Source organism: Camelus ferus, chromosome 9 (assembly GCF_009834535.1).
Source record: "Camelus ferus isolate YT-003-E chromosome 9, BCGSAC_Cfer_1.0, whole genome shotgun sequence".
In the NCBI taxonomy this organism is placed as follows: Eukaryota; Metazoa; Chordata; class Mammalia; order Artiodactyla; family Camelidae; genus Camelus; species Camelus ferus.
The window spans coordinates 35,029,625-35,046,617 of record NC_045704.1 but is presented as its reverse complement, the minus strand read 5'-3'; the positions used below and the strand labels follow the sequence as shown (position 1 = coordinate 35,046,617).

The 16,993-nt window shown below is 37.1% G+C and overlaps 1 protein-coding gene across 1 annotated transcript in view; it reads right to left on the bottom strand.

Moving 5' to 3' along the window:
* Positions 1–16,993, bottom strand: part of LPCAT2 (lysophosphatidylcholine acyltransferase 2) — a 66,746-nt gene that overhangs the window by 38,008 nt on the left and 11,745 nt on the right. Inside the window, exons 2-8 of the mRNA XM_032486338.1 lie at positions 14,713–14,852; positions 13,304–13,521; positions 11,897–12,009; positions 9,933–9,993; positions 8,980–9,038; positions 7,680–7,714; positions 4,056–4,110 (exon numbers count right to left, since the gene is read on the bottom strand). Coding sequence (XP_032342229.1) covers positions 4,056–4,110; positions 7,680–7,714; positions 8,980–9,038; positions 9,933–9,993; positions 11,897–12,009; positions 13,304–13,521; positions 14,713–14,852 — 681 coding nt within the window. The remainder of the gene's footprint in view (positions 1–4,055; positions 4,111–7,679; positions 7,715–8,979; positions 9,039–9,932; positions 9,994–11,896; positions 12,010–13,303; positions 13,522–14,712; positions 14,853–16,993) is intronic.

Below are 16,993 nucleotides of genomic sequence, written 5' to 3'. Positions count from 1 at the left end.
ACTGAACCCCAACACACATCTAAATACCCCAGTGACCCCAGGGACCACAGATTTCCTTTCCACATTTATCTTCTCTCATTGTCCCCAGTATCTCCATTGATGACCCCTCTGACATCTTGATTTCACAGCCCCTTCACTTGGCCACAGATATCCTTCTCAACTCCACCTGGGCCATGACAAAAAACACACAGTTCTAATCTCCTCCTCTGACAAGTTCTTCATTCAGTTTCCCCTCGTTTACTTCTCCCCAACCTGGTCCTGCAGAGACTGTAAGTACCTGACGGTCACTCTCAGGACCTATTCATCCCTTTCTACCCACTTCCTCCTGGCAACATCCGTCTACGCTGGACATCAGGTGTCAGACACTCCCATGTGGCCTGTCACCTAGAATCTGTCACTTCTGCCACATCCATGGTGCTAACCACAAACTCGGTCACCTCTTCTGATCCTGCCTTCCCACTCCTGTTAGAGTGATGCTAACCGAGGGATACTAAGCAAAAGTTCCAAACTTTATTGGCTGAGGCTACTACAAATTCATGCTCGGGTCCTCAGAGCTGCTTGAAAAATTATTTCCCAAGGTGACCATGCTGTCTGTCCCCCAATATAAAAATACTTTTTTGTTTGTTTTGCCAAAGACCTTCCTTTATCTTTCTAATCTGTGCAGATATGCCAAAAGATGTGATCCTAACACTGAGTCTATTTCTTTAATGTCAAGGTGATGGGCGAGGATCAAGTGCCTTGAACAGAACCTCACAGTTGCTTGGCAGCCCTCTTACACCCCCTTCTGACCTGGTGCCATCATATCTTCCTGTTTCACACATGGTCCATGCTTCTCAAGTTGCAATTCCACTAATGCTAGCAGTCATAGGAAGCTCACTATAAGCTTTGCAAAGGAATTTTCCTAAAGCCAAAAAAAGTCCCTATGTCTATAGATAAGTCATTTTTATGTATCTTTACTTTAACAAGTTGCTTTAAAGTCAATACACTTTGAATGTAAACTAAGATATAGCCCATGAAGGAAACTGATGGTACAATCTCTGCGAACGCTGTGTTTCCGTTCAGAAACTAGCTGCTGTCTGCATAGTGCTATATAGTCTGACTTTGCTTATGGTCTCTCTCAGGAGATAAACTGGCAGGGTCTTAATTTATGCCGTATCTGGGGATGTTCCCTACTAGCTATCTTATTCCCTATGCCCCTAATCCATCTGCTTGTTAAGTCATACTTGTGAAGTAGCTGGCCGATAAAAGCGACCATTAAAAGATGCTTTAAGTACCCCCACTATGCCACATTATGATTCAAAGAATAACTTTTAGTGGAACCATTCTGTAGACACACACGGCATCACCATTCAAGGAGGCCAGAAGATCAATTATATGGGATGTGAGGTCTGGAACTTACTATATTTTTAAGATCCAAGAGTCAAGGAAATAATAACCTTTTCAAAACTAAGTCTGTGTTGGGGAAGCGGGGAGGGCGTGGGTACAGGAGGCAAGGAAACAGTCCTAAATATTATATTCTCTAGACTTTGAATAATGAATGATTTTGGTAATTAAAGAGTCTGATAATCATCATTAATGAAAGGCCACTTGTGAAACTGACGGATACAGCCTCCAACATACTGAGATGTCCCATGACTCACAAGAGCAAGGGTGTCTGAAAGGACATTTTCATAACAATCCAGTCACAGCTCATCTTAAAAACCATAAAGCTAAGACCCTATGCTTGAATAACACCTCTTGAATTAGGTTTCCTTAATTAATATTCAAGGAGGTCTAAAAATATGTTAAAAATAATACCTAGGATTTCTATCAGTGTTGAAGAAAAAGGAAGGAGAGGATTGGTGTTTCTGAACAACCAAGCCAACTGAAATTGTAGCAACTAAGTGCACTGAGACTTCTAACTAAGCTGCGTGCGGGGCAGCTCAAGGTGGGCTGGGCTTCCTTCGACATGGTGAAGAGCGGGCCTCAGAGTCAGCGCCCAGCTCTCCAGTGCCCTGAGTGTCCAGCAGGCTGCTGGGAGACATTTCCCAGTTACATCCAAACAGTGGGGAATTAAACTATTCAAAAATCATGAAGTAGTTAGAGGAGTCCCCTCATAAATCTAAAATAAAATTCTAATTAAAATAAGAACATCCAATTGGAAGTCCACACATTTGCATCTTCCTGCCCTGCACTGCAATTCTTATTCATCAAATCCATACCTATTCAACTGTTTTAAACTGGTTGAAAGCCATTTTGTGTGTGGAGTTATCCACCAAAGGATATATTCTTTCCTTGGCAGAAAATGTTATCCAAACCGGTCTAAGAACTGGTCGGAGAATGCAAATACTGTAATTGAAAAGAAAGAAATCCATGACACGGAAAGGAAATGTGGTAACAGTGGTCAGGGCAAAAATATGAAGAATTTGCATACCTCTGTTGTAACCCAGTTTGACCACTGACACGTGTGCTAGACAAAAAAATGCACAGTGCTATGTGCATTTCCACATCTATTGCTAGATCTTAGCTAAAGAGGGGTAAATTTAGAGGAAGGAACATATAATAAATATATATATTTACTCTGAATTTGTGGAGAAGACAGTATGGCTGTTTTAAGTGTGGGTTTTCTGGGGATTTTTTAGAGAAACAAAACAGGGCTAACTAGCTAAGCAGCTATTTAAGAAGGAAGAGCAGTGCTCAGTCAGAGTACTTAAACATAATAAGATATTTCTTTCAAACAGGGTTTCCCCAAATGTATTCTGTGGAACACTGGGCGTAGGAGGTATCCAGAGGAAAAAAAAAGAGTTTGGTGGTCAAACATTTCAAAGGTATTGAGAAGTCCTGAGAAAAGAAATCTGATTTATTTTGTTTACCCTGGTACTTCCTAAACTTACTAGGATATAGATTCTTTTTTTTTTTTTTCCCCTTTAGAAGTATCTAAGTATATTCCAAGATTGAGAGTTTTCTGGTCACACTGAGAGATACTGACTGGTTTGAAAAGTGGGGAGGTGTCGCATGTAGTGAATAAACAGGTATTTTCAAGGCAGGTGGACAAGCTGCAAGTCTTGAAAAATTTCACTGAAGTTAAACTACTTTAAATATAACCTGTCCTCCTGCGTCACTTGGTATCGATGACAACGTCTAAATGGCTGAACAGCTAAGTTACCTAACAAAGTGAAGAAGGATTATTGTGATGTTAATTAGAGAGTCCTGTCACTTGGAGCCCTGGCCCCCACTCAGGACTCTGAGTTACATATGTGAACTTGAGGTTTTCATTATGAAACCCATAGATGGAATTGGAAAATCCAGGCAAGAGTCTGGAGAATTCATATTCTGACCCCCTCTCTTCAGAGGCTATCTGAGGGTATTGCTAAAACCAACAACATTCTGAATTCAGGGGTCCGTTCCACGTCATCCCTAGAAACTCAGCACAGTTCTTGGAATCAACCTTCAGAGTCTCAGGAATCTGGTTAGAATTTTCAGAACACTCTAATTCCTCCTCCACTCCCCACCTGCCACTGTAACTCAAACTGAAAAACTGTCCTATGAATGATGATACAAGCCACCTTCACGGCTCTTATCATACGATTTCCTCAGGCTTTCAAACAGGGTGCGCAGATTGATTCTGAAAGTGATGGTTTCTGACTCTGTGTCTCTCCCACAACCCCAAGCAGCACCTCTCCGCTTTCATAGCACATCCTTCTCCAAGAAGTTATGTGGCTCCACCAGCTACTGAAGCCCCTCTGGTCAGGGTGTGAAGATGTATCATGCAACCAGGCAGAGATCAGCACTCAGCGGAACAAAAACATAGGAACAGGTGATGCACACCTGGCCAGCCAGCGTGGCGACATGCTGCAAGTCCCCAGAAGTTAGGAAATTGTATTTCTTAATGCAATTCTAAGGGCTAACTCTAACAGCGTGGGTTTAGATACATAATTTGCCAAAGACCAGGGCTTACTTTCAAGTTGGAGGACTTAACTTCCAATCTTTCCACATATGGTCTCTCTAGATTGAAAACTCACAAGGAAAGGAAAGGCCAGATCTCAGGTTCTCAGGCTACATTTTGAACAACTTACCTCAACTTCCACCTTTGTGAAGGGCTGGCAGAAAGTGAGTACACAAAGCTGAATGCTGGAAAGAGAGAAGGACATCTTTACCGGGTAATGCAAGGACCACCTAACATGACTCAGTAATCCTTGCTTTACACACAAGCACCCCCACATCACGCTTCGTATGTGTTTTGTATTTGTAAATACCACACTACAGCTCTAACGCTTCTTGGGCTTAGAGACCTATTCTTGACACTCGAAAACTGAATTGCTGAATGCAATACCAAATATGTATTTTGAGCCACAGCCACAGCTCAACAGACCACACCTCAAATTTGAAGTCTCCTTGACAACTCAGATTCATCTCCCTAGAGGAACTACCCAAGGCCACGTTTTAAGGTGCATTAATGTGTTCATAGAAAAACTCCGGAGAAGAACATCACACTATTAAATTCTTTTCTAATATTACCAAAAAAAAAAGTGGGTCTTTCCTTAAAAGCTGAAACTTTATCATCATTATCTCAGTTACTAACATGTTTCCCATAGCTAATTTTCTGAAAATTTTCAGAAAAGTTTCAAATTTCATTTTTAAGCTAGACAAAGGCTTTCCTTCAAAGTGGTTATAACCACACCTGTGAAAGATAAGTTTTGAAACTGTTCCTACTTGCAGCGTTCCAGGGTTAAAATTTCTACAGAATTTTTATTTAGCCTCATGTAGATGTATCTGATGAGCGAGAAATCAGGCAGAGGGGATTGGACTATATGTTTAAGAAAACGACCAACCAAACTTTTTTTTGCTATTAAGAAACTAAAATATGATTTATCTGTAAAACTTGCTTGAAGGAACTTAAGGAATTTAGGAGTTTGAACAAGGAGTTTACTTAAAAGAAGGAATTTAGGAAAACAGGTTTACCAATTCCATAATTAATTATAAAGTGTTCTTGTAAGTGTTGGTTCTCAAACCTTCTGTCTGAAAGGGAAAAAATCTTGTACTAACAACTCCAAGCCACAAAGTCAATCCACAGTGCCTGTCATTAAGTAAACTGTTCTTTAATTATTTAACTTGAGTGTTGGCATTCAATGATTTGAATAGATATTCAGTTCTCAAAATTCTGAATGCTATAAAAAAAAAATGAAACCACACATAAGATCTCCTTAAACATGACTTCCTCACACTCCAGACAAATCAAACACCACTTAATAGACTGACACAAAACAGCTCTTCCGTAGAGTCCCCTTCTGGACATTTATTCCGAGCCCTCTCTTCCCTAGGATCTCTGCTTTGTGTAAAATCCCTTTCTTAGACTCTGAGTTCAGAGTAGTACTTGGAAACAAGGACAACTGAGAAAGCTGACTGAGTAACAGATGCAGTGCCAAGTAGAATGTGAAGTAGGTCACAAGATAAAAGTGGAACTCCTAAGAGTTTGAGATTTGCAGATTACTAACTACTACATATAAAATAGATCAACAAGTTCATATTCAGGGAATTATATTCAATATCTTGTAGTAACCTATAATGAAAAAGAATATGGAAATAAATATATGTATGTATATGTATGACTGAAGCACTCTGCTAGACAGCAGAAATTGACACAACATTATAAACTGACTATACTTCAATAAAAAAATAAATGAAAAAGAAGATAAAGGTGGAAATGGGAGGTCACCACAGGTAAGTGAGAAGTGGCACTAGGACAAAACAAGGTTGTATCTTTAGATTTTCTCTTTGTTTATAAGAAATCTTTTACTCTGAATATGTTTTTTTTTCCCTCTCTTTCTCTGCTGAATTCAGTCTATTTTTCCCCCTCTATCATACACGTCTCAGGGTAGAAGGCCAGATGAACTAAACCACTCTAATTTACCCTTGGTCTCCCTTCCAGAAAAGGCTCCCATTTGACCTTTACATCCAGCTGGACTGCTGCAAATCCCCAAAAGAGTCACAGTGAACCCCAAATCACTATCTCTATAAGGACTTAACTTGTAAAGGTCCCAAAGATGACACACCTCAGGAAATAAAAATATGTTATCCACTCAATTGTTGGGCACTTCTTTTTCTAAGATACTCTCATACTATTTGTTTCTCCTCATTTTCCCTTGTACAAACACTGAAAACCAGGAATTCGAAATGAGCAGCAGCAGGAAACATGTATTCTAGCCAACAGAATACACTGATTTCCTGGAGAGCTGAAGGTAACGTCATGTCTAGATATCCTTTACAATTTATGCCCTTTATTCTTGGTTTTATTTACTTAACTTCGCCTACCAAGGACTGAAGCATACCAGGAATGTAAATGTCTCACATGTGTCAATGTTTATTATACATGTTACATATGTGAACTTAATGTTTTCATTATGAAACCCACAGATGCAATCAGAAAATCCAGGCCCAACTATTCTGATTTAAATGTATTATTTTAAAGCAATTTACACACACCAAAAAAAAAAAAAAAAAAAAAAATGGAGAAACTAAGTATGTGGTAGTAAAAAGAAAAATCTAATTTTCAGAAGTAGGGGAGGGAATAGCTCAAATGGTGGAGTTCATGCTTAGCACGCATGCAGTCTTGGGTTCAATCCCCAGTATCTCCATTAAAAAAAAAAAAACAACCAAAAACTAATAAATAAATAAATAAATAAATAAATAAATAAATAAATAAATAAATAAAATGACCTCCCCCCACCAAAAAAAAAAAAAAAAGTTGTTTGCATTGTCTACAATGTACTTGAAGGCAAACAATGATTTCTTTTCAATGTTTCCAAGTGGTTGTCATGTATCCATCAACAATGCTATTTGAGCTCTGTGTGTAACAGTATCAGAAGGCATTACTGCCTAAGCCCTGGGAAAGCTCTCAAATCCGAAATGTAAAAAGGCTATATATATTTTTTTGAAACTTTGGGGAAGGTTTATTATTATTTTTTGTCTCTTCTGTAGCCCGAGGCCAGCCAGGTTCCTCGAGGTCAGCACAGAGGGATGTCAGCGCTCTCTGCTCAGGTAATGGACTAAAGGAGGCAGCTAAACAGGCTCAGTCTCATCCAGGGGAACTAAACCAGAGAACTTCTTGAGAGAATGCCAGATTCTACATGTTCTGTTCTTTTTAAAGGTCTATTTCACTTCAGCTTGCTTAATATTGAAATTCCTCTCCTCGCTTAAATACTTATAGAAACTGCTGATCCCTAGGCTTTCAAAATCCAAGAATAGAACTGAAAGCATGGTGAGCTATTTCCTCAACTCAAATCAGACACATCACAGCTATTTCAGGCACTATGACTAAATTGTTCTAGACTGCTTAAACCAATATAGTAAAATAATGATGGAGACACTAGATGATGCTAAATCTGCAATGGAAAAGAAACTAAAATTTACACTAAGTGGAATGCAAATGAGGTCACTGGAATGTTCCTTAAGAATTGGTAGATAAACACTTGAGACCCACTAGTACGTGACAGACGACTAGAATCCTGCACACGGGAGACACTGGGGGTTAATGGGCATGACAGTTATGCTCTACAGAGAGTTATCCATTACAAAATTTAAGGATCTGATTAGAAATCTTTACTTCTGCAAAAACAAGGCTTAAAAAAAAAAAGGAATAAATTTTTTCTTTTTCTTCATTCGAATAAAATTTATATAAACTAACAATATAAGCGACTTACAATGTATATCCTTGCCAAGTCCAAGTCACAGTATCCTATAATAACAATAGAATTCAAACTGTTAGTTCAGAAAAAATATCATATAAAATAAAAATCTTATTTTGATACTGGTATTCGTATTTCTTTCTAAATTAAAAGCAATATGTTGAAAAGTAAAACAAGCATATTATTATTGTTAAACAACAGTGAACTGATCTATAAATTCTTAGATTATAAGTCTACATGGAAAAGATTTGTCTTCCATAGGTAACCACCTATCTTTTTATAGAATTAAGTTGCTCTGAATTTTTAAAAAATGATTGTACATGCCTAACTATTTTTCTCCTAACATGAACAAATCTGGATAATTAATTGGCTTACAAAAACCAGACTACACCAGTTCTCAAAAAAAAAAAAAAAAAAAGGTTATTTGGGAGAAAAGACTATAGTAGTGAAGTAGTGCATAGTGAGAACTTGAATACATTTGAATACACCCATAGGCAGAAGTACAATGAGTACAAATTTGATAAATTTTAATTTTTTAACTATAGGTGTCTAAGGTTGAGAAATCAGCCACTGATAGAAAGTTGAACTGATCAAGAACTCTTAATCTTACACAACATATATTGTTACTAATTACACCCTGCCTTTTAATGTAAACTCTCTAGTAAAGAAATCCCTCAGAAACAACACGTCCCTCCCCCTACCAGAAAAACACTTTCTTTAGGAAAATGGTGACACGATCAATATCCAGAAGATGACAATGTACTTTGCTGGAGCGAAAGAGACTCCATGGACTGTCTGCAGGATATCAGGTCCTTTTCAGATATTTTCTTATTTCTGCTACTTGCCAAGCATCACACAGCTACTAAGTACTGAGCCAGTAATTAAACACCAAGCCTCTTCCAAATTTACCCTGCTCCTTCACTCCTTCCCCACTGTGACCACTCCATCAGGAGGCGTTTCCTTCTAGGCTGAACGAAAATCACAAATCTATGAGAGTTTTCTCACGTCCACTCTAAGAGACCCTGAATCTGAGACTCAGTTGTACCATCACAGTGACAACAGAGAAGCTAGGGAAATATATTCCTGCAGCTTAGTAACAGCAAAAGCAATGTGTGAAGCTGGTATCAACCAACATATGCCCATCTTGCAAACTTTTAAAAAACTAAATGTCGCAAGGAGAATGAGTCTTCCCATCTGCTTCCACCATTTATCTATTCATCTATTTTATTTAGTAAAACAAAAAGGGTCCTAGAGAATGTGTGCTGTTTGGACTGTTTATTATGGGATTCTTCCCATAGGAAAAAATGATGCTCACCAGCTTGTTTGGGTATCTGAGCAGAATTGGCTGCACTGGAACTCCTGGAATGAAGGCTCCTAGAATCACACATTGAAATTTTATAACATGCCCTTTATATGAATATAAGTTATACAATAAATAAAAAAAGGAATAATAAATGATACACTAAATGTTTTAAGAGTACACATAAACTATTTGATAAATGTTGGTAAATCCTTAGTGTTGACCAAAATGAGACACTTTTTAAATTCAGAATTATATAAGCAGAAGGTTAAATATTATGCTTAAGCCACTTAAAATATTATTTATATCTCCATTTGTTCTCATTTTCCATATACCTATTATTCAACATGGTTAGAAAAAAAAAAAAGGAATGACAAATCAATACAAAGAGAAAGTAAAGAGAAGAAAATCTAGGTGAAACCAAATGCTTGAACCATTAACTATCACACTTGCTAGAAGCGAGTCCTAACTGGTTCAGAGCATTCTAGCAGCCAATACAAAAACATTTTAAAGTATTATGAATTACCATGAAATGACATACAAAATTACAAATTACTATAAAATTCACAATTTCATAATATTTTAAAAAGAAGTGAAACTTAGGAGCATTGAAGGCGTTATAACGATAATTGAAATAGATTTTCTAACTTGATGACACAGGACCCCAGGTGTCTGTGAGGGTATGCTCGTATGAAAATAAAAATCTTCCAGTGGTTTTTGCTCAAACACACACACACACACACACACACACACACACACACACACACACACAAGACACTTTAAGGAAGAAGGGATTATGATATCAAAAGAGAAAGTGACACAGTAAGTTCTGTGCATTCACAACATTGAAAACATTTAAGAAGAAATGCTCGGAGCAAACTAATGAGTTATTTTGTGTATTTATTATCAAGTCATTTGAGAAATCTTCCATACTACTTTGTCACAACACATAATTTAATTGATCTCACCTGGTTTAAAAGTAATCAAACAGGACCGATTAGTACAAGTACCTTCTGGGAAAATTAGCATCTTGGGAGAAAAGGAATAGATTTAATATTTCAGTCTAATTAATAGATTACCTCTTTACTTGCTTTCTTATATCTTCACAAATAGTTGCCAATTTTTATAAAGCAAAAATAAAATAAAAGGCCAACACTTGATTCTAGTCAAAGCCAGAATCACATTATTTGGTTTTCCTCTAAAAGGAGCGTAGTCTGACCATTAAGGTAACTAGAAAATGAAATAAAGCTTTGAAGAGAGAATACATATAGCAAATGTTTCTAATCATGATGCCAGTGATCTGAATAGGCTTAAAAGAAGATGCAGACCCTCAGTCATGGTCAGATTGTGCATTTTAGGCAATATTAAATTCTTCTACTGCTACACATGCTTAACCAAAGCATTTCCTGTTTCTTTGTTTCCGTTTTCCCACTAAATGATATTCTTTCTTACAACATATAGTTTCAGGACATACGGAGGAAATGCCTGCCATATGTTTTATGCTTACTTGACTTCATTAACACATGGAATACAATTTAATAATTTTTTTTTTGAGGACACATTTTTAGCTTTTAACATACTTCTTTATGTTTTCCATGCAAAAGATATGCCGTATAGTTCCCAACTGAATAAAACAGCAGCTTGGTTTTCTGAAGCTTTTAGAATTTAGCAATGAGTAAATTGCTAAGTACATAGAACAAAACAGAACAAAATCCCTCCCACTCATTGCAGTTAGTAATGGGCATTTTATAATAATTAGAGAGGGAAAACATTATTAGGCTATGTTGCCACCATAAATTATTTGCAAAATAAAAATTAGGAATAGGTGCAATTCCATCCTTCAATTAAAAAAAAAAGGTTCCCTATCACAATTGGATACAATATTAAATAAGATTCATTCAGTGGATACTCTACAGCTATACTATGAACAGTAAATTAATATAGAGTAAGTCGTAATCTCAAGAGCTGGAAAGGGCATGAAAAGTCATGTAGTTGCTCTATCGCTTGAATTCTTTCTACAATATCCCCCCAGTTGGTTGCTTAGCCAATGCCTGAAAATTTCATAAAGAGATTCCAAGTCAGACCGCTCTTCTTCTGGAGAGAAAGTTCCTTGAGATGAGCAAAATGAACTTAAATCTACTTGTTTACTTTCATCTACCAGTCCTAGATCTATTTCTTGGGTCCAAAGAACAAAATCAAACCCTTATTCCAAATGCCATTTCTTCCCAGTCACTTTTTAAATCATTCCGCACATGCCCTGGTTTCTAAAACCTCCTGGGTGATCATACTCATCTCTGTACTTTAACATCTACCCATCATCATGGGTGGCGAGGTCCCTGCAGGACCATGAGCAAAGTCCTGGGCAAAGTAGAGGGACACTTATCAGCATCACTCATGAGTCTCTCTTTATGCAATCAGTGCTGCCCCTCTTCCACACCTTCAAACAGCATTCCAGGGGAAGGAGGTGGTAGGACAGGAAAATTTGAAAAAGTTCTACAGGTGATTCTGATACGCTCTCTGAACCTACAAAGCACAATCTAGATATGCACAATCTAGATATACTTCCGATAAAGATTAAAGATCTTCACCACTTTCAATAAACCCACCATACTGTGGAGGATAACTCAGCTCCAGTATCTCCTCTGTAAAACAGTAAATACATTCAGAGGTAGAGAAGCACTTTTTATGACAAAGTAAAAACCAGTTCAAAGAGTCTGGAGTATAAAAAAGAATGATACATTCAATTCCACAGAATATTTTATGGGGAAGAGGATTTCTTAATACTCATTTATTCTGCTTCTATTATGTTAAAGACATCTAGCAAAGACTGCTCCCTGTCCCATTGTTATCTGTGGATACAAATTAGTGTGTATACAAACGTACAATAAATAAAACTCTCAATATACTTAAATAAATATCTACTGCGTTTTACCTGGGGCCATTCTCCTCCTGATGTGGCCCTCCTTATTATTTCATTTATTGTGTTTTTTCGAGAATCTGGATCTACACGGGACACCAAAACTGGTTGCAAAGCCCGCAACAGACCTTTAAAACAAATGAAAAGTCACAACCAAGTCATTTTTTTGGCTAAAGCCTACTACAGCAATGATACCAGATAAATTATAAAACAAATTTTATGGAAAGTTAAAATGACAGCAAATCAAAGAGAATAACTTTAAAAAAAAACCTCTAATTCAAAGTTTATTAGAATTTAGCTTCCAGTTTCAAAATGACTGGTAGATATCTATACCTAAATATATTTCATCGATTTAACAGAAATTAGCAGCAGGAATCTGAAAAGCAACAAATGCAATTTTCTCCTTAAAAGACTTCTTCCTCAACTGACTTTAAATGTTTGGAATATACTAAAAGATTATCTTGCTTTATTTTGGGAATATCCTGCAAACTGATTACGTGAAGTCACAGGACATACGGGTAGGGGGCAATTATTAGTTATCTCACTAAAATTTTCAGTGCAATAATCTTCTAAGTAGTTAGCTTCCCAGCACATGCAACATAAACCTCAATTTACCAAAAATCTATTGCTAAACCACTTTTCAGGAAAGTGTCATATTACACAAAGTAAGGTGGTTACCCTAAAAAAAAAGAGAGAGAGTGAGTGAGTCTTTCTCAACTGAATGACAAAGCTCTAAGAACTACTATTACTCCACCAAGGCAACATGAGGCAATTTTCACACCCACTTTCTCATCACTTGGTGCTTGGCAATAACCTTGGAACAACTAGGAGCTGTTACTTGGAGACTAATCCTCTGGAGAGACAGCAAAGCATCTGGTGGAAAAAAATTTCACTTGTTTCATTATCTTTTACAGCAGGAAGCATTTATTGTTCCGCATGATAATTTTCAAAGTTACACACTGGTCCCCCGTGGAGGTTTGGGGGCAATAAGGAAGAAAACAGAATTAGGAGAAAAGACTTAGTGCATTTATCAGCCTAATACCCCGAAGAGAAATTCACTGAAATAGCATGTAACCAGAGCTTTCACAAGGTCTTCAATTAAATTCTCTCTCCCCCAAAAATCTACCATGTTTGGTATTTAAAACCTGTTCTTTCTGGTTTTATTTAAGAGCAGACAGAAGTGATGGTACAGTGACAGGATAAGATTTTAAAAGGATGATAAGGGTACAGATAGGGAAGCCTTTAATCTTTTTTCATAAGTTCATTCTTTTGATAATAGTCCCTCATTAAAAGCAAGGAAGTATGTTTGAAGTGTTTTATTATTTTAAAGATCTTAAGAAGTCTACACCAATAAACTATACATGATATTCTAAATATAAGGCATGAACATATTTCATCTTTGTTATCTTGCAAAGTACTTACGGCCAATCAGCGGCACCTCCATGTTCTCTTGTCGCGATACCATGGAAGGTAACCCAGCGACGACACAGGCAATTCCATCGAAGAAAGTTGAATGCGGGGCGACGACAAAAACCGGTGCTTCCTCAGGACTTGCGATCTTGCCTTTCACGGTAACTCTAAATCCCATTGAAAAGAACAGGGCACGACCTAGAAACGTCAAAGCTGGCTGAGTAATTTTCCTTTGGAAATAAATAACAAAAAAAGACATAATTAGCTTTGCCAACTGTGGCTAACAGCAGGGTTTTTCTCTAGAGCACGATGCAAAAACCAAAACAGGTCAGAATACTTCATTTTAAAATATGAGCTAAGAAGAACAGCTAACAGGTTAGTGGAGCTCTTTCCACCAAGCACTATTCTAAGTAATTTAAATATATTAATTTCTTTAATTCTTAGCCTGACTTTATGAAACAGCTAGCATTTATTACTCTCCCCATTTTACAGACAAGAAAACTGAGGCCCAGAGAAGCAATTTTCCCAAGGACACATGGCTAGTAAGTGGCTCAATTATTCTTGACTATAAAGAAATAAAAATGAATTTTCAACACACATCCTCCACTGAGAAATCCAAATCAGTATTGCCCTTAAAGGAGTGACCTTGGAAATCTATATTGGTGTAACAAAGATGCCACGATCTCCCAAAACACTTTCTGAGCCCTGAAATTGTCCTCAGAGTTACTTCAGGAACAAAATTTTAAAAGTAAGCCTTGTTACCTATATCATTACAGCCCACAGACATCAAGAATCTTAAAAAGCAAATTCACCATCCCCCTTCCCTGGAACAGAGATGCACTTAATTCCAGACATCTAACTGTTTACGCTTTAAAAAGAATCTGTCATTACAGAAGAGTTAATTCATCGAACTGTCCCAAGAACTGTGCTGGACACACAAGACACAGAAGATCCGGTCTCTGTCCATGATAAACTCAACTGAGCAGAGAAGCAAAAACATAATCCTAGAAATGGAAACACATGGTGGACATCTCCGCACGTGAATAAGCATATAGCTTTTCATGAAAAATACGTGTGTTTTCTGTAAGACTTCTCATGAGAGCTTTAAAAAATGGGCCTCCTACCTAACTCTCTCAACATGCTTATAATAATATAGGGAAGAGCTATTAAGTAACTAGCTCCTGAGGAAGTTTCTCTAAATTTATTTCACAGTAAGGAGAAGTGAGACACAGAAAGCCAAAGTACTTTTCCAGAGGGCACAGGGAAATGACTGGTCTCTCCTTGCCCTGTAGTTTAGAGCTGAGATCTCTATCTCTGTAAAGGTAAAAAGCTCATCCCTTCACAGAATTCCCATATCTCCTATTTTTGATCTATAGTGATGTAGTCTCTAACAGTGACATTCCAAAATAGTTATTTCTTACCTCCTCCAACCAGCTATTGGGTGGGTCAGCTTTTCAGGACAGCATGCTGTTGAAATGGCCGCAAAGGGCCATGCCAGTAACAAAGTGAATGCAATCAATAGGACACGAATTGGAAGCAGGATAATTCCAAGGAAGAAAATCTAAAAGTAAAAGTTGATTAAAAAAAAAACAGATGACATTATTTGAATGCTGTAGTTACCAAACAGAAACTTGTAAGAGGAAAGTTTTAAGCTGCTCATGCCTGCACTCCAAGATGAACTGCACGTTACCCTGCACCAGACAAGGATCCAAGTACAAAGAAAACTACGAAGTTATATCTGACCTCATAAAGCCTACTATGTGGCAAAAGAAACAGGGAAGAAAACCAAATACTTTAAGACTATTTGAAAAATGAAAAGAAAATGATCAAACACTGGACAAAGGTGAATTTATAAAGATGTTCTAAGTGTTGTTTATGATGCTGAAAAGCTGGAAACAATCTAATTAGACAGCTAGAGGTAAATAAGATACATCCCTGCAATGGAACACTAAGTAGCTATTAAACGTGGAGAGATAGGTCTAAAAAAAAAAAAAAGAAAAGAAAAAGACTACTTGATCTGTATATTAATGAATGTGAACAGAGGCTGCTGAGGGAACAAGTAAAAGGTGTGTCTGACTCAGCAGTCAGGGAGGCTTCCTAGAGGAGTCGAAGCTGAAACGTCCTGCTTTCAGAAGCAAGCAGAAGCTAGCAAGGTAAGAAGGGGAGACAGCTTTTTGAGAGTCCTAAGTAGGATGAATATTAATAAAGGCATTAGGGCGTGAAAAAGTAAATGTATTATTTTATATAGCTGCCAGCCCTTTATAATTAATAATAATGAGATGGGGGAGGAAATATAAAATAAATAATAAAAAATAAATGAGAACTAAATCAGGAAGAATAGCAAATAATACATGCTTACTGTGTACCAGGCACTATAAGCTCTTGGCACGTAGGAACTTATCTGAGTCTTACAACCTTAAGCTGTTTTACATACAAGAAAGGCACCGAGGGAATTAAGTTAGACTGCTTAAGATCACACAGTTAGTACGTGGCAGAACCAGAATTTGCACCACATTTGGTTACAAAGCTCTTGTTCTTAATGCTAACCTATAATACTTTTTAAGTGAAATAAACTACCCATGTCTTTTTTTTTTTTTTTTGCCAATTACACTACTCAAACAGTGCTTCCCTTCTTCTCTCTACTGGCCTTTAATGTGAATCTGAGCATCATTAAATAACTTGCGAGAAATGCCAAAAACGTTCTAGTTATCAGATCTCAGTCAAATTACTTGCGTGCGTGTGTGTTTGAAGTAAAAATTATATACAAGGAAATGTACAGATCTTAAGTGTATAATTCAATGAGCTTTGATAAATGTATACTGTTGTAACCATCATTCCAATCAAGATGCAGAACACATCCGCCACCCAGAAAGTCACCCCGTACCTCTTCCAGTCAGTTCCTACCCTCTTAGGCAACCAATGCTGGATGTCTATCACCATAGATTAGTTCTGCATGCTCCTGAGTGTCATATAAATGGGATCGCACATCATGCATTCTTGTGTGTAGCACTTCTCCCACTTACCACAATATTTTTGAAATTCGACTATGTTGCTTTCAGTATCAGTTAAGTCATTCTTTCTGACTACAGAGTATTATCCCACTATATGACCATATGATAATTTGTTTATTCTCCTGTTGATGAACATTTGGGTTGTTTCCACTTGTGGGCTATTACGAATAAAGCCACTACAGACATTCCTATATAAGCCTTTTTGGGGATAGTTCTTTCATTTCTCATAGGTAAATACCCAGGAGTGAAATTGCTGGGTCAAAGATGTGGTTTAACTTTTTAAGAAACTGCCAAATAGTTTTCCAAAGTGGTTGTATCAGTTTAAAGTGTGACTGGCAGTGCATGAGAATTTTAGTCACTGTACATCCTTGTTGACATTTGGTGTTTGTAATCTTTTTTTAAAAATCAACTTTATTAAGGTATAATTTACATAAAATAAAATATACCTATTTTAAGTAGAGATAAGTTTTTTTCAAATGTACAACCCTATTCAGACACCACCATAATCAAGATGTAGATCATTTCCATCACCCAAAAAAGTTCCCTTGTGCCTCTTTGCAATTAATACATCCTCAGTGTAAAGCAACCACTGACGGTCTTTCTTTCACTATAGTTTTTGCCTGTTTTATATTTACATATAAATGAAATTACATAGTATGTACTCTTTTATGTCTGGCTTCTTTCACTTCAT